General features: G+C 43.9%; 1 protein-coding gene across 1 annotated transcript in view; it reads right to left on the bottom strand.

Moving 5' to 3' along the window:
- The window catches only part of MIER2 (MIER family member 2), a 65,530-nt gene extending 50,228 nt beyond the window's left edge, over positions 1 to 15,302 (bottom strand). Inside the window, exon 1 of the mRNA XM_060688559.2 lies at positions 15,245 to 15,302. Within this exon, the coding sequence (XP_060544542.2) occupies positions 15,245 to 15,253 (9 nt within the window). The 5' untranslated portion in view covers positions 15,254 to 15,302. The remainder of the gene's footprint in view (positions 1 to 15,244) is intronic.
- Between the last annotated feature and the right edge of the window lie 1,926 nt (positions 15,303 to 17,228).

A 17,228-nucleotide genomic window follows, 5' to 3' on the forward strand; every position in this document is an offset into this window, starting at 1 on the left:
GATCGGTGCCAAAAAGAATTTTAAAAGCTGGCTCAGTTATTGTGGAGCGTAAAAGAAATCCGGAGCCAGAGCAGTTCAAATGAATGCAGGGTTATTGCATGCTAACAACTCTCTATAAGAATCTGAACTAATGACGGTCGAAGCAAATTGGGGATAGATAAGGGTCAAGGGAATTCAAGTTCTCCTATACGACACCAGCTGATCCTATACAGGTAGTCCTCGACATACAACAGTTCGTTTAGTGACCATTTAAAGTTGCAAGGGCACTGAAAAAAAAGTGATTTATGACCTTTTTTCAGAGTTACGACCTTTGCAGCATCCTCGTGGTCGTGCCTCAGTTGTTAAGTGAATCACAGCAGTGGATAAGTTAGTAACCCGGCTGTTAAGTGAATCTGCCTTCCCCCCCTTGACTTTGCTTGTCAGAAGGTCGCAAAAGGGGATGACCTCAGGACACAGCAACCGTCATAAATAGGAGTCAGTTGCCAACTGTCTGAATTCTGATGACATGACCACCACGACGAAACGCAATTAGTTCATATTTAGGACGGTTGGTGTGTCCTGAGGTCATGCGATCGCGTTTTGCGACCTTCTGACAAGCAAAGTCAAGGGGGAAGCCGGATTCACGTAATAACTGGGTTACTAACTTATGAACCGTGGTGGTTCACTTAACAACCGAGGCAAGAAAGTTCATAAAATGCGGCAAAACTCACTTAACAGATGTGTCACTTAAGCACAGAAAGTTTGGGCTCAATTGTGGTTGTAGGCCGAGGACTGCTTATATTCAAATGATAGAAGATGTCCAACTAAGGTAAAGGTAAAGGTTCCCCTCGCACATATGTTCTAGTCGTTCCCGACTCTAGGGGGCGGTGCTCATTTATGTTTCAAAGCCGAAGAGCCAGCACTGTCCAAAGACGTCTCCATGGTCATGTGGCTGACATGACTCAACACCAAAGGCGCACGGAACACTGTTACCTTCCCACCAAAGGTGGTCCCTATTTTTCTACTTGCCTTTTTTACGTGCTTTCGAACTGCTAGGTTGGCAGATGCTGGGACAAGTAATGGGAGCTCACCCTGTTACGCGGCACCAGGGATTCGAACTGCTGAACTGCTGACCTTTAGATCGACAAGCTCCGCGTCTTAGCCACTGAGCCACCACGTTGAATAGCTGCCCCCTAATGCACCCTTCTGAAGTCAGAGCTGTATTCCCCATACTGGCTGGGGAATTCTGGGAGTTGAAGCCCACCCGTCTTAAAGTTGCTGAAAGTTGGATACCTCCTGCTCTAAAGCTACTATTCTCTCAATGAGAATGAATTCTTTTTAAAACAGAAATAGGTGTTTTATTTTATTTTATTTATTTATTTATTTATTATTCTAATTTCTATACCGCCCTTCTCCTTTCGGACTCAGGGCGGTGAACAGCCAAAATAAAAACATTTATACATAAGTACGATTAAAAATAGATTTAAAATAATTAAATTTGGCCCATAGTTTAAAATTTATCAATTTAAAATCCATATCAAAATTTAAAACCAACCATAAAATCATAAAATCAAGAGAGACCGGCTAACTGAAAGAGATGAGTTTTTAGGGCCCGACAAAAAGTCCGGAGGTCGGAGATCACTCGTATCTCTGGGGGTAGATTGTTCCAAAGGGTAGGTGCCACCACAGAGAAGGCTCTCCTACTGGGGGTCGCCAGCCGGCATTGTCTGGCCGACGGCACCCTGAGGAGGCCCTCTCTGTGGGAGCGAACCGGCCGGTGGGAGGCTATTGGTGGCAGAAGGCGGTCCCGTAAGTACCCTGGCCCTAAGCCATGGAGCACTTTAAAGGTGATCACCAACACCTTGAAGCGCACCCGGAAGTCCACCGGAAGCCAATGCAGCTCGCGCAGGAGAGGAGTCACATGGGAGCGCCCAGTCGCTCCCATAATCTCCCGCGCGGCCGCATTCTGCACCAGTTGGAGCCTCCGGGTGTACCCCAAGGGGAGCCCCATGTAGAGAGCGTTACAATAGTCCAGACAAAAGGTGACGAGTGCTTGAGTGACTGTGCATAGGGTTTTGACTGCAGATTCTTACACCCTCATCCATTCCTGATTAAAATCCCTTTCTCGCCACCGCGTCCCTCTAATGTCTTAGTAGGTGGTAGCAACTAGCCAGCTGACCTTGCCTGGGGTTACAAGCTAATCAAGAGTTAGGCCTAGTCATACTTGGATGGGAGACCACTGAGAAATACAAGGCGTCAGTAGGTAGTCCTCAAGTTACAATAGTTCTTTAGTGACGGTTCAAAGCTACAAGGGCATGGAAAAAAGTGAGTTGTGACCGTTTGTCACAATTACAACCATTGCAGCATCCCCATAGTCATGTGATCAAAACTCAGATGCTTGGCACCGGACTCGTATTTATGACGGTTGCATTGCCCTGGGGTCACGTGATCCCCTTTTGCGACCCTCTGACAAGCAAAATCATTGGGGAAGCCCAATTCACTTAACAACCGTGTTACTAACTTAACAATTGCAGTGGTTCACTTACCGACTCAGGCAAGAAATGTCGTAAAACGGGGCAAAAATCCTTTAACAACTGTCTGTTTTAGCAACAGGAACTTTGGGCTCAATTTGTGGTCGTAAGATGAGGATTACCTGTATTAAGAAGAGACTGGATGTCTTCTAACAAAAATGCTATACTCAAATCCTAAAGATTCGCTATTTTAGAATAGAATAATAGAGTTGGAAGGGACCATGGAGGTCTTCTAGTCCAACCCCCTGCTTAGGCAGGAAACCCTACACCACTTCAGACAAATGATTATCCAATCTCTTCTTAAAAACTTCCAGTGTTGGAGCATTCACAACTTCTGGAGGCAAGTTGTTCCACTGGTTAATTGTTCTAAATGTCAGGACATTTCTGCTTAGTTCTAGGTTGCTTCTCTCCTTGATTTGTTTGCTTCTTGTCCTGCCCTCAGGGGCTTTGGAGAATAGCTTGACTCCCTCTTCTTTGTGGCAGCCCCTCAGATATTGGAAGACTGCTATCACGTCTCCCCTGGTCCTTCTCTTCATTAAACTAGACATACCCAATTCCTGCAACCGTTCTTCATATGTTTTAGCCTCCAGTCCCCTAATCATCTTGGTTGCTCTTCTCTGCACTCTTTCTAGAGTCTAGTTTTTGACCATGTTACTAATGAAGAAGTGCTCCAAAACAGTTTCTCTTGCAAATTCTAGGTAGTCCTCAACTTATGACCACAATTGAGCCCAGAATTTTTGCATGGTGGCCGAATCACCGCGGGACAACTGTGTCAAGAAAGGTCTAAAGTGGGGCAAAATTCACTTAACAAATGTCTCACATAGCAATAGAAAATTTGGGTTCCATTGTGATCGTAAGTCGAGGACTAGCTGGGGTGCTGTTGGAGATGGCAATGGCAACCAGTTTCCACACTGTTGACAAGAAGAAGAAAAATACAAGGGTACCCACAGCCTCAACAGCAACTGAACTTTACTTTACTTGTAAAGAAAATAATACGGTAGCATCGCTCTATATATCAAAGAGACCATAATATCAAACAAATCCATAAATCTCAAAAGGGATCAAATTCTTCACAGAATAAATAGGAGTGGCAATACCTCATAATGATTTATTATCAGGGACGTGTGACTGTAACCAAAACACCTTTATATGCGGAAGGAAACTAGGGAAGTATCCAAAGGAGGAAATGACACGGTCATGGGTGACTAGTTACAGATAGTACTCGACTTACGACCACAACTTAGCCCCAATTATTTTGTTTAATGAGACATTTGTTAAGTGTACTCCAGTAATATTGTACTGCAAACTAGGGCATACAAAACCTTTGCTAGACCAATTCTCAAATAAAGCTCATCTGCCTGGAACCCACACTGCATATCGGACATTAATACAATTGAGTGAGTCCAGAGATATTTCACGAGAAGAGTCCTCCACTCCTCCGCTCGCAACAGAATACCTTATGCCACCAGACTTGAAATTTTGGGCTTAGACAACTTAGAACTACGCCGCCTTCGGTCCAACCTAAGCGTAGTACACAAAATTATCTGCTACAACGTCCTACCTGTCAAGGACTACTTCAGCTTCAACCGCAATAATACATGAGCACACTATAGATACAAACTCAAGGCAAACCGCTCCAAACTCGATTGCAGGAAATACGACTTCAGCAACAGAGCGGTCAATGCCTGGAATGCACTACCTGCCTCTGTGGTCTCTTCCCCAAACACCCATAATTTTAATCTTAGACTGTCTACTGTTATTATTATTATTATTATTATTATTAATTTAATTTATATACCGCCCTTCTCCCAGAGGGACTCAGGGCGGTGTACAGCCAACTTAAAACACACAAATATAAAATTTAAAAGCAATGTTAAAAGATATTAAATATTTTGGCCCACATCAGATTAAAATGAAACTACCCCATTAAAACATTTAAAATTACGAATTAACAATTAAAATTAAAAAAATTGAAAAATTTGAAAAATTAGGCCAGCCCGGCTCGATGAAATAAAAGCATCTTGAGGTCCCGGCGGAAGGTGCGCAAGTCGGGAATCCTCCGTATCTTGGGGGGGCAATTCGTTCCAGAGGGCAGGAGCCCCCACAGAGAAGGCTCTCCCCCTGGGGGTTGCCAGCCGACATTGCTTGGCCGACGGCACTCGGAGGAGCCCCTCTCTGTGGGAGCGAATTGGCCAGTGGGAGGCTATTGGTAACAGTAGGCGGTCTTGTAAATACCCAGGTCCTAAGCCATGGAGCGCTCTAAAGGTGGTAACCAATACCTTGAATTGCACCCGGAGGACCACCGGGAGCCAGTGCAGCTCGCGCAGGAGAGATGTTACATGGGAGCGCCATGACGCTCCCATAACCACCCGCGCGGCCGCATTCTGGACCAGTTGGAGCCTCCGGGTGCTCTTCAAGGGGAGCCCCATGTAGAGAGCATTACAATAGACCTCACCCCATTCCTAAGAGGTCTGTAGGGGGCATGCATAAGTGCACCAGCATGCTTACCGTCCCTGTCCTACTGTCCCCATTTATTCGTATCTATTTCTTGTATTCATAATCATGTTTATACTTATTTATTTATCTTATACGTGTTTGACAAATAAATAAATAAATAAAAATAAAAGCTTCAAGGTGTTGGTTATCACCTTTAAAGCGCTCCATGGCATAGGGCCTAGCTATCTGCGAGACCGCCTGCTGCTACCGACGACCTCCCAGCGACCCGTGCGCTCCCACAGAGAGGGCCTCCTCGGGGTGCCATCAGCCAAACAATGTAGGCTGGTGACCCCCAGGGGGAGGGCCTTCTCTGTGGGGGCACCTACCCTCTGGAATCAGCTGCCCCCGAGATAAGGAGAATCCAAGACCTCGGTGCCTTCCGCCGTGCCCTTAAAACCCATTTTTTCCAGCAAGCCAGGCTGGTTTAGGAAGAAATTTTTACATTTTTAAAATGTTTTAATTAGTTTGTGATTTTTAAATTTTTGGGCCAAATTTATATATATTTTAATTGTTTTTAATATTTGTATTTCATGTTCTTAATTCTGGCTGTGCACCGCCCTGAGTCCTCAGGGAGAAGGGCGGTATATAAATTGAAAAATAAAATAAAATAAATAAAAATAAAAGTGAAACTTCCCCATTTTATTATATTTATTAAGTGAATCACTTGCAGTTCTTTAAGTTAGTAACACGGTTGTCAATCCTGAAGTGTACCTGGCTGAGGCCATCTTGGAAGTTTCAGGGTTGCCACAAAGCAGAAGAAGGGACCAGTGGGAGGGGGGGAATAGCTAGATGGGGTTTTGTAGCCAAAACAAAAAAATAAGTTTCCTGTGGGAACCAAGGACATTCTCACCGGCGGCTGGCCAGAGGAGGAGTGAAGTAACCAAGCAACCAGCCAGCACCTTGATTGGACAGTATGACCAGTGACCTGGAGGGAAAGGGGGAACTTTTACTTTTTAATTAAGTGAACGCTGCGGGAACTTTCAGAGTCGGCTTTCACCAGTTGTGTCAATAGGATGTATCCAATAAATTGTTTTTAAGGAATCTACCTGCATCAGAGTTCTGCTTTCTATGGGTGCATTACTTGGACAACGATTGTTAAGTGATTCCCCGTTTTAATACATTTGTTAAGTGAATCACTGCAGTTCTTAAGTTAGTCACACGGCTGTTAAGTGAATCTGGCTTCCCCATTGGCTTTGCTTGTCAGGTCGTCGCAAAAGGGGATCACATGACCCCGGGACATTGCAACCGTCATAAATATGAATCGGTTGCCAAGCATCTGAATTTTGATCACATGATCACAGGAATACTGCAACGATTGTAAGTATGAAAAATGGACATAAGTGACTTTTTTCACTGCTGTTGTAACTTCGAACGGCCACCGAACGAACCGTTGTAAGTCAAGGAGTAACTCTATATGTTCAAGGATGGGATGAATCCACATTCCACTCACGAGACAGAAGTAAGTACCAGTTTTACAGAGTTGAAGCCTTAAATCTCGCCTGAGAGACCCAGGTGTCACTGATCCAACTGGAAGTGTTGACACAGAGCCAACCGGATTCAATTTATGCACAAGTGGAAATTTATTTTTCAGGAAGCCCAATCCGCTCCCATCCCTTCTAGGCAGGAGTAGAAAGCTCCCGAAATTGAGGGGACTGCTTTAAAAGCAGTTGAAAAGGAAAGTTGAAGGGATCAAATCACTTCAGGATGCTTGAGGGTGGGGGGGGGGGGAGGTGTTCCTGAAAAAAATCACATTCATAGACCATTTACTGCAGGTCAAGTAAGGTACTTGAGTTCAAGAGCTCTCTCCAAAATGATTAATTAGCATTGTCAAAGAAGCTATTAGAGAAAATGGAAAAGTTGCCAAAATGAACAAGAAAGGAAGGAAGGAAGGAAGGAAGGAAGGAAGGAAGGAAGGAAGGAAGGAAGGAAAGGAAAGGAAAGGAAAGGAAAGGAAGGAAGGAAGGAAGGAAGGAAGGAAGGAAGAAAGAAAGAAAGAAAGAAAGAAAGAAAGAAAGAAAGAATCCATACGTGTGCTAAACAAAAAATCCAAAAATCTAAACTAATAATGAGGGGGAGGAATTATTATTATTTTTTTTAGCAACCTCAAGCACTAATACTGTATAAGGATAATTATCCAGCATGGTGGAAAGCATTTACTAAGACAAAATGATAAAGTCTATGCAAAGGCAATTCTTCTTTTTAAAAAAAAACAAAAAACACCACCACCAACAACCACGGAATAAACATATCTTCCCAATGAAACTCAGGAACAGGAAGTGTTTATGAATCAATAAAAACAAAAGAAGAAATAGAACGTTCTTGCACCCAAAGGTGCTTTTTCAAAAGCCAACTGGACTTCTTGGATGAGAAGCAAAATGTTCTCAAAGAAAAATAAAAACCCAAAGGAAGTCCAGTTGCCTTTTGGAAAAACACATTTGGGACAACTGTGACCCGGATGACTGAGAATCTCCATAGACAATACAGAACCTTCTTACAATACTGTACAGCAACCCAAAACAGTGAAGTCTGCAGTTAAACATATTTAAAACGGATGCTTTTCAACTTGTTCATAAATTGCCTAAGTTGAGGGGATTCATTGGCTGATGGCACCCAGTTATTTATGAAAGTTAAAAGAAGTTAATTTGATGAACATTGGAATGAAATAGCTTAGCTTCAAAGAGACCTTAACAGGAACCGTGCTAATAGTAATCAGACTGGATGGGAATATTGGAAAGGGGATAAAGGGCTTCATGAAAATATCAACGGGAAACCTGCTTTTAAAAAGGCCTATTGTACAAATCGGATCACTGGGAAAAAAAAAGAACGACCAGGAAAGGACCAATATATTACCGTAACCTACTCTGTATGGGGATGTCTTGGAAAAAAGATTCAGGTGCTTTCATTGGTCGAAAATGCAACAGCTTGTCTTGCTAAACAAAAATACAGGCTTAGTAGCTATATTACACCTAAAGATGCTACGTTGGTTTTAAAAGAGTCCAGTCTCTCATCCAATTCAAAATATAAATGCTGGTAAAAAATATAAACATGTGCCTTTGAGTCAGTCTTTCTGGTAGCTACCTGAACCAGCCCATGAACTGTAACCATTAACTTTAAAGCCAGTATATGGTTTGGTGCCTGAAAAATTGCAAGAAGATTATTTCCCACCCAGGTTTGACCTGTCCTATACAGGGGGAGGGGGCATGCTGAAGTATCTCACTCCTTGTGCTTCCCTGGTATATCAATAGGTGGTTAGTAAGAGGATCAAGAGAGACAGCCTGGTATAGTGGTAATGCCTGGGAATTCTAGTCCTGCCTCAGGAATGAAAGTCAATAGGATGACTTTGGTCCAATCACCAGGAGACTGTGACTTCTAGTCCTGCCTTAGGCATGAAAGCTGGCAGGGTAATTTTGAGCCAATCACCAGGAGCCTGTGAGTTGTAGTCCTGCCTTAGGAATAAGAGGCAGCTGGGTGACATTGGTCCAATCACCAAGAGACTGAGAGTGTATTTATTATTTATTACAGTAGTTCCCAACCTGTGGTCCGTGCACCACTGGGGGAGGCCCCCGATGTCATCACAAGGGGCCCCGTGAAGGCTTTAAGAAATGTTGATTTAAATCTTGAGTTAAACCTTGGGGGTGCGTGGCCATGGTCCGGGGCCACAAAAGGTATTTAAAGGTCCGTGGTGAAGAAAAGGTTGATTTATCTGATTTATCACATTTCTATAAATACATAAATACATGATAAATAAAAATAATAAAGCCTTCTTGGTTACTTTGGGCCAGAGTAACTGGGGACTGAGAGTTCTAGTTCTGCCTTGGATACGAAGCCAGCTTGGTGACCTTGGGCCAGTCACTTTGTCTCAACCCTAGGAAGGAGGCAATGGCAAACCACTTCTGAAAAGCCTTGCCAAGAAAACTGCAGGGACTTGACCAGGCGCCTCCAACAACCTGACACTACTGAAGGGAAGCAAAAAAAAACAAAAAACCCCCACCAAAAATTGAGTCAAGAATCACATCCTAACAAACCTAAATAGAGCGGCTACAGTAAATATATCTAGTTATCCAAACTAATGCCAAGCCCCTAGCAGCTAATCATCATGAAGAAATTGAGACTGTCAAAAGAGACTTTTAAATCAAATTTAATTGGAAGGGGGTGGGGGTTAGGTTACAAAGTCTTGGCCTCTTGATAAGTTTACTTTAGCACTCCATTTATCTGCAAGTTCTCTGGAGCCAGTGCTTGGATTCCTCAATCCTCTTGATGACCATCTACAGTGGTTATCCATTTTCTTGATAAAGGATGTATACAGATGTTTTCAACCAGCGTTTTCCCAGGTAATTTCTTCAACAAGGCATTGTTCTAATGTTAAGGTTCTACATTTAGGCAAGAAAAACCAAATGCACGGCTACAGTATATGTGGTACCTGACTCAATAGGTAGTAGTAACTGTGAGAGAGTCCTAGTGGACAATCACTTAAAAATGAGCCAGCCGTGTGCTGCAGCTGCCAAAAAAGCCAACACAGTTCTAGGCTGCATCAACAGAGAGATAGAATCAAGATCACACAAAGTGTTAGTACCACTTTATAATGCTTTTGTAAGGCCACACTTGGAATACTGCATTCAGTTTTGGTCGCCATGATGTAAAAAAAGATGTGGAGACTCTAGAAAGAGTGCAAAGAAGAGCAACAAAGATGATTAGGGGATTGGAGGCTAAAACATATGAAGAATAGTTGCTGGAATTGAGTATGTCTAGTTTAATGAAAAGAAGGACTAGGGGTGACAAGATAGCAGTGTTCCGGTATCTCAGAGGTTGCCACAAAAAAGAGGGGGACAATCTATTCTCCAAAGCACCTGATTAGATTTGGTTTCATATAGAAACAGATGAAATATATAACATGATAGCAGTGTTCCAATATTTGAGGGGCTGCCACAAAGAAGAGGGGCTTTGACTTATTCTCCAAAGCACCTGAAGGCAGGACAAGAAGCAACGGGTGGAAACTAATCAAGGAGAGAAGCAACCTAAAACTAAGGAGAAACTTCCTGACAAATCTGATGGCTAGAGAACATAGGAAATACAGGTGAGTCCTTCCTTTTCTCAAAAGTGCCTCCAATCCCCTGAGTTACTGTATAATAATTCACAACTAAAAAATAAATAAATCACCCTCTGCTTTTTGCTACCCAAATGAAAGAAGCCAATATTTCAGAAATTCTATTACACAACAAATTACAGACAGGAAGACTTCATAATATTATTAACCACACTTTTATATTGCTGGAGTATAAACCTTACATTTATAAAGCACCTAAGGGTACGCTTGATGCGTTATTACTCGGTAATTCTGCATGGTTAAAAGTCTTTGAGGCTTACAAGGAAAATACAGATGAACCAAACATGGGAGTTAGACTCTGAATTTAGAGGCAAGACTTTAAATTTTACTGGACAACCCTTTGGTGCAAATCAGATGGAAAGTATGACTTGGCTACCTCGCCACTCGTTTGCATGCTTCAGAGCAACCTGGAATTATGGAGAAACTTCCTAACAGTGAGAACAATTAACCAGTGTATCAGCTTGCCTGCAGAAGTTGTGGGTGCTTCATCACTGGAGGTTTTTAAGAAGAAACTGGACAGTCATTTCTCTGAAACACCCTAGGGTCTCCTGCTTGAGCAGGGGGTTGGACTAGAAGACCTTCAAGATCCCTTCCAGTTCTATTCTGATTAATAATCAAGGAAGAACAGGAACATTAGGAATTCTTCTAACAGTATTAAGTCGTAGCAGACATCCATATCTTAATGCATATTTTAGTTAAACCTTGGAGCTCACAGCTGCTAACTAAACTCAAGGATTTTGTCCTTGAGAAGATAGTTCAGCTATTGGGGGGGGGGGAACCCAAATAAATTACTCCTTATCCCAGTTTTCAGACTGCACCCAGAAGTGCTCCAAGCAAAGAAACTTATGCCATTGGTTTGAGCTCCGAGCTTGGCAATTTGTCAGCGACGATGTCTCCTCGAATGGTGGCGAAACGTTTGCAGCCAAATTGCCAAGCTCGGAGCTCAAACCAACAGCCTAGCTACCAACCCAAGCTACTAATAGTCAAACACATTTCAAAGAAACTTATTCTGGATCTTCCAAACTATATTTCGGACAACTGTGTGAACACTATCATTGAGTCCGATAGCGATCTACATGTTGTTCGCCGTGAATTCTCCGTAGAATCTGGTATGGTTGACCACAAAATGTGAATAACTTTAAGGGGAAGTAGTCTACTTCAGAAAGCTGTGCTGTTTTAAAAATTTTGTTGACTTCCATTAATCTAGAAGGGTGCTTGATCATTGTCACCACTGAACATCTAAAATTGGCAGCAAAAACGAACTAAAGATTATTTCCAATTTTTGGAACTTCTTTTCAAGGGAAGACCAAGCTAAATCCATTTTTGTTATTCTTTCCCCCGTTTTAATCTCTTTATTGAAAAGAAATCAGACAAGTTTTGGCAGCTCAACCTGACTTTTTTAAAAAAAACTGAAACACATTTTAATCAGTGTTTATTTATTTTTGGTGCTGTCCTATTTTAAACAGATTTTGTCTGCATGTATATAAAATATAAAACCTATTTTACTCGTTATTTTATTACCGTGGGCTTCCTGAGCATTGCATTTGATGGAAAAAGAGCATACATTTAATATAAATAAGTAAAATCAAGGAGGCATTGAGAAGCCCGAGGATGGTTCTCAAAGTCTATTTTCCTATTCAGAGCTGTCTCAAAAACGGCAGCTGCTTCCTTAAACAAATTACCAACATCGGGTCAGCAATGGATAATATTGAAAAAGCAGAGTTGGGAGTGGGGACAAAATAGGCAGCGATACTCTACTTCATATCCTCAATTTCATGCCTCCAGAAGTGCTGGACATCACCTTTCATCATTCAACAGGCAATTTCAGCAATGCCCCTTGAGAATTCTATGAGTTCAACACACCTCGGAACCAAGTTGCGGAAAAATGTGTTCTAGAATGAGGTCATACTTCATGAGACACCAAGACCTGATGCCTCTGGTTTCCTTGGGGACATCAAATTTCAGTCGAAAACTGATAATTTAAATCAGGATTTGATATATTCGCCCTAAGACGCTAACCCAAACAAAAGGCAGCACAAGAGTGTTTCAAATAAAATAAATAAAATGATTATCCGCCCACAGTACCGCTTCACAGTCACAATCCAATTTCACAGTCCATACAGAACCTGACAGCTGTGAACATGTGAATTTCCCCCCTTAAATTGGCACACCGATCTTTCTTCTTTATAGCCTAGAGGTTACACGCATTAACATCTGGAACAAGGATAGACTTATTCATTATTTATTTATTTTAAATATTCCTAGTTTCCCATCTACCTAGGAGGACTAGGGGTGACATGATAGCAGTCTTCCGATATCTCAGGGGTTGCCACAAAGAAGAGGGAGTCAAGCTATTCTCCAAAGCACCTGAGGGTAGGACAAGAAGCAACGGATGGAAACTAACCAGGGAGAAAAGCAACCTAGAACTAAGGAGAAATTTCCTGACAGTGAGAACAATTAACCAGTGGAACGACTGGCCTCCAGAAGTTGTGGATGCTCCAACACTGGAAGTTTTTAAGGAGAGATTGGACAACCATTTGTCTGAAATAGTATAGGGTTTGCTGCTTTGAGCAGGCATTTGGTCCCTTCCAACTCTTTGTTATTCTGTTAGCCACGCTCATGGAAATTATAATTTAAAATGCAATAAAAACACAAAAAGCAATAAAAAGGTATACATACTAAAATATAAACCAGCAACCATGAATAATGTTGTTTTACCATTCTGACATTTCAAAAGTCAAAATGTTGAGGGGTTTCAGGATTAAGTCATGAATTGACTCCATAAAGTAATTGATGTCTATTTTTGGTACCATGCAGAAGCTGGAAGAAAGTTGGGATGGTTTAAGAAACAGCAGAGAGGTATTGCTGCACTTGTGTGAGATCTAAAATCTTTCCTCCAAACCATCCTTGAAGTATACACATATTTAATTGACAACATCTGAAATAAAATAACTACATTTGACACACCCAGAGGTCTATTTCCTATTTTTAAAATTCAGATCCTACACTCCTACATAATCTCACCAAATTCAAAAAAAGCTCAAGGTAAAGACTAAAACATTAATGAACAATCTCATCGAAGGAGCAACTGGAAGGAACTAGAAGACCTCCAAGGTCCCTTCTGACTTTGTTATTCTGTTAAGTTAGATGCACAAATGTTACAGAAATGAAGACCTCCTTTTCACCAGTTCTCTTTTTCTCTCTCTCGTTTCCAAGTTCTTCTTTTCACATTCCCTCACACAGCTCCTTATCTTCTTGTCCTTCATCTTCAGCCCACCCAAATTCCAGCTGCCTCCACCTTATCTCACTCGTTTCCAATTATTTTTCTTTATTCAAAACCTCTACCAAGGCCATCATGAAGCAGATGTAATCTTTAAAGAATTCCCTTACTTTAACTCCCCAATGGTCTGTGGACATGCATCATCCCCTTTCAGAAAATCACAACTTTTCATTTTGGCCATTGGATGACTCAAGATTTTGGTGTGAGTTTTTTTGGTCTCTTCAAATGGCCAAAAAATCCCCCAAACTGACCCTCTCGAGATCTTTAGATGGGATGTTCAAACCTTCTGCATGTCTCCAATATTTGTCAGATTTAAAGCTTGTTGCTCTCCAAAGCCAGATGTTAGTTTCTAAACAAATACAGCTACATCATCTCTTTCCTTCCAAGTGCAGTCATTTCCACCAAGTGTAACCTTGAACATGGACTACACCAATTTGTCAGCAGCTCCAAGTCCTTCTCCCCAAATATCCTAAATGTATTTTTCCAATATTCCCTACTCTTTTATCATTCCCTGAAACCTGAATCAAGCTTCTTAGAATTTCTGGCTTTTTTCCCCTCAGTGGATACACCATTTCTAGCTCGATTTTCCAAATTTCAGTTGTGCTCCCGTGTCCATAGAAGGTCACCCCTTCCTCCATTTTGCAAATTCAAAACATAACCCTCCAGGTACTTTATATTTATCACGCCAAAACCTTACACCCTTGGAGATGAACTCTCCCAATTAGAAGCATGCCAACCACACCACTTCCCACCTGTACCATTTGACACACAACATTCACATCCATTCCCCGGACTCCTTAATTTTGGGAGCGACTTCATCCTGAGAACACCCCCATTCATTTGTGGCCATCAAGAGGCAAACCTGAAGCGATTCCCATCTCCCCCCAAAAATAACCCCCAACTCTGCAGAAGTGCCCTAACCCCCAATTTTTCTCAAATTCCTTGAAACACAACTGTTTCCCAATGAAACACCCCCAACCCTCAACATTTAAACCCCTGGAAAAAGTCACAAACCGAGCATCCACAAACCCCCTCAAAAGACGTATTTATAAAATAATCCCCTCCCCAAATCTTTGCAAACGCCAAAGAATCCCAGTTGTTTTGCAACACCTGCCCCCTAAATCAATAATCCTGCACCCCCCCATTCTAAGGGCAACCACTCCTGCGGCACACTCCCCCCTGCACCCCAAATCTTCGCAGAGAGCCCCACCTCAGGCCAATCCCTCATCAGCTCCCTGCCCCTCCCCACCCAGAAGGCCTCAGCACTCCCACCTTCAGCTCTGCACCCCCAAATCCTCCTCCTCCTCCTCCGCTCCCCAAGTTTGACCCCCCTCCATCCCCATGGTATGAACCTGCCCATCCTTGCTGAGCGCCCCCCAAAAAGTCCCTCCAGAAGTTTTAGAGACCCTCCCGAAGTCCCCCCACCCTCGGCCACACCTTCCCACCTGCCCTGCCCCCCCCCCATAACTCTGACCCCTTGGAGACTCCTCCGCCCTGCCCCTCCGACCCCTGGCGCTGCACCCCCAGCGAAGTCCCAACTCCTCCATCCTCGCCTCTCCGGCCCGTTCATCCCCCCACCACCACCACACACGGGACCCCCCCCCACCCCACATCCCCCCCCCACCCAGGAACTCTCACCTGCCGCCCTGTAAGTCCCACCTGCTCCCCCCCTCCTCCCCCCAAAAAGCCCCTCGCCTGGCTCCCCACTTCCTGCTACCCCCCAAAAAACCCCCGCAAGCCCCGCCCCCCATAGGGTGCCCCCTTCTCTTCGGAGGGGGGGAGGGGAGGAGGGGGGAGGGGGACTTTCTCCTCCCCCCACCACTCTCTCTCTCTCTCTCTCACACACACACTCACCTCCGCCATAGCCGAGAGTGAGAACGGCGGCGGGGGGGGGGGCTGGGGGAGGCAGGAGAGCCCCGGATGTGGAGGCGCGCGCGGATTGGCTGCCGCGCACGGGAGCGGAGCGGGAGGGGACGGCCGCGCGTGAGAGAGGGAGAGAGGTGGTGGTGGGGGGGGAAAGACTGCGAGGCGGAGAGGGAGGGGGGGGTTCGCGCGCGTGCGGGGGGTCGTCGATGCGGGGGGGGGGGCGACCCGAGTCGCGCGAGGAGGGCTCTGAGGTAAAATGTTTGGGGGGGGGGGAGGAAAGAAGGGCGTGGAAAGCTGAGGGGGGGGGGGAAACGTCGAAGGGCGGCGGAGAGGAAAAGGGGACAGGTGAGGCAGGTGAGGGGCTCGGAGCTCAGGGACAACCTGGAGGGAGCGGGGAGGCAGCGCTGGCGACCCGCTGGGGAGGGAGAGAAACGCGGGCGAAGGGAGAAGCTGAGGTAAAAAAAATAATAATAGGGGGTGGGGGGGAGCGGAGGGAATTGGGGAGAGGAGGACGCCGGGGTGAGGGCGGGCAGTGATGCTAAAGGGGAGAGCTGAGGGGGGCTTCCTGGGGAAGGAAAGGGTGAAGTCGGGGGAGAGGGCTGAGGCAAGTGGAGTGCAAGGAAGTGAACCTGGGTGGGGGGTGGAAAGGGAAAGAATTAGAATTAGAATTAGAATGAATAGAATAGAATAGAATAGAATAGAATAGAATAGAATAAAATAGAATAAATATAGGGAATGGAATGGAATGGAATAGAAAATAGAAATAATAGAAATAGAAATAGAAATAGAACAGAACAGAAAGAATAGAATAAACAGAGTTGGAAGGGACCTTGGAGGTCTTCTAGTCCAACCCCCTGCTTAGGCAGGAGACCCTGTAGTACCACTTCAGACAAACCGTTGTCCAACCTCTGCTTAAAAATTCCCAGTGTTGGAGCATTCACAACTTCTGGAGGCAAGTTGTTCCACTGGTTAATTGTTAAAAAAAAAAAAAGAACGGAGGTAAACCGGTAAAAGAGTTCACATAACATAGAATAACTATGGTGTGAATGAGTTTTAATGTTTTTGATTCTTAGATGTTTTCTATAATGGTTTTAAAAGCATTGTGAGCCGCCCTGAGTCTTCGGAGAGAGGCGGCATACAAATTGAATGAATGAATGAAGGAATGAAGGAATGAATGAATAAATAAACTAGAGTTGGAAGGGACCTTAGAGGTCATCTAGTTAGTCCAAACCTCCTGCTCAAGCAGGAAACCCTAAACCATTTCAGATAACAGATAATCCTCGATTTACGATGGCCCATTTAGCGACCTTTCAAAGTTAACAACTGAAAAAAAGTGACTTGGGACCGTTTTTTCACATGTATGACATGTATTGGGACATCCCCGTGGTCCTGCGATCAAAATTCGGACTCTTGGCAACGGACTCATATTTGTGACAGCTGCGGTGTCTCCGAGAGGTGGGTGGTGGGTGGGATGGTGATCCCCTTTTGCAACCTTCTGACCAGCAAAGTCGATGGGGAAACTAGATTTGGCTGTGTTACTAACGTAACACCTGCAGCGATTCACTTAACAACTATGGCAATAAAAGTCATAAAACGGAGTAAAACTCACTTAGCAAATGTCTCACTTAGCAACAAATTTTGGGCTCAAGTGGGGTCGTAAGTCAAGGACTACCTGTAAATGCCTGTCCAGTCTTTTTTTTAAAAAGCCTCCAGTGATGGAGCACCCACAATTTCTGGAGACAAGTCGTTCCACTGATTAATTGTTCTAACTGTCAGGAAATTTCTCCTTAGTTCTAAATTGGTCCTCTCCTTTCCATCCATTGCTTCTTGTCCTGCCCTCAGGTGCTTTGGAGAATAAGTTGACTCCCTCTTCTTTGTGGCAACCCCTGAGATATTGGAAGACTGATATCATGTCCTCCCTGGTCCTTCTTTTCATTAAACTAGACATATCCAATTCCTACAACTGTTCTTT

Source organism: Pantherophis guttatus, chromosome 1, assembly GCF_059756535.1.
Source record: "Pantherophis guttatus breed Tessera chromosome 1, ASM5975653v1, whole genome shotgun sequence".
Taxonomy (NCBI): Eukaryota; Metazoa; Chordata; class Lepidosauria; order Squamata; family Colubridae; genus Pantherophis; species Pantherophis guttatus.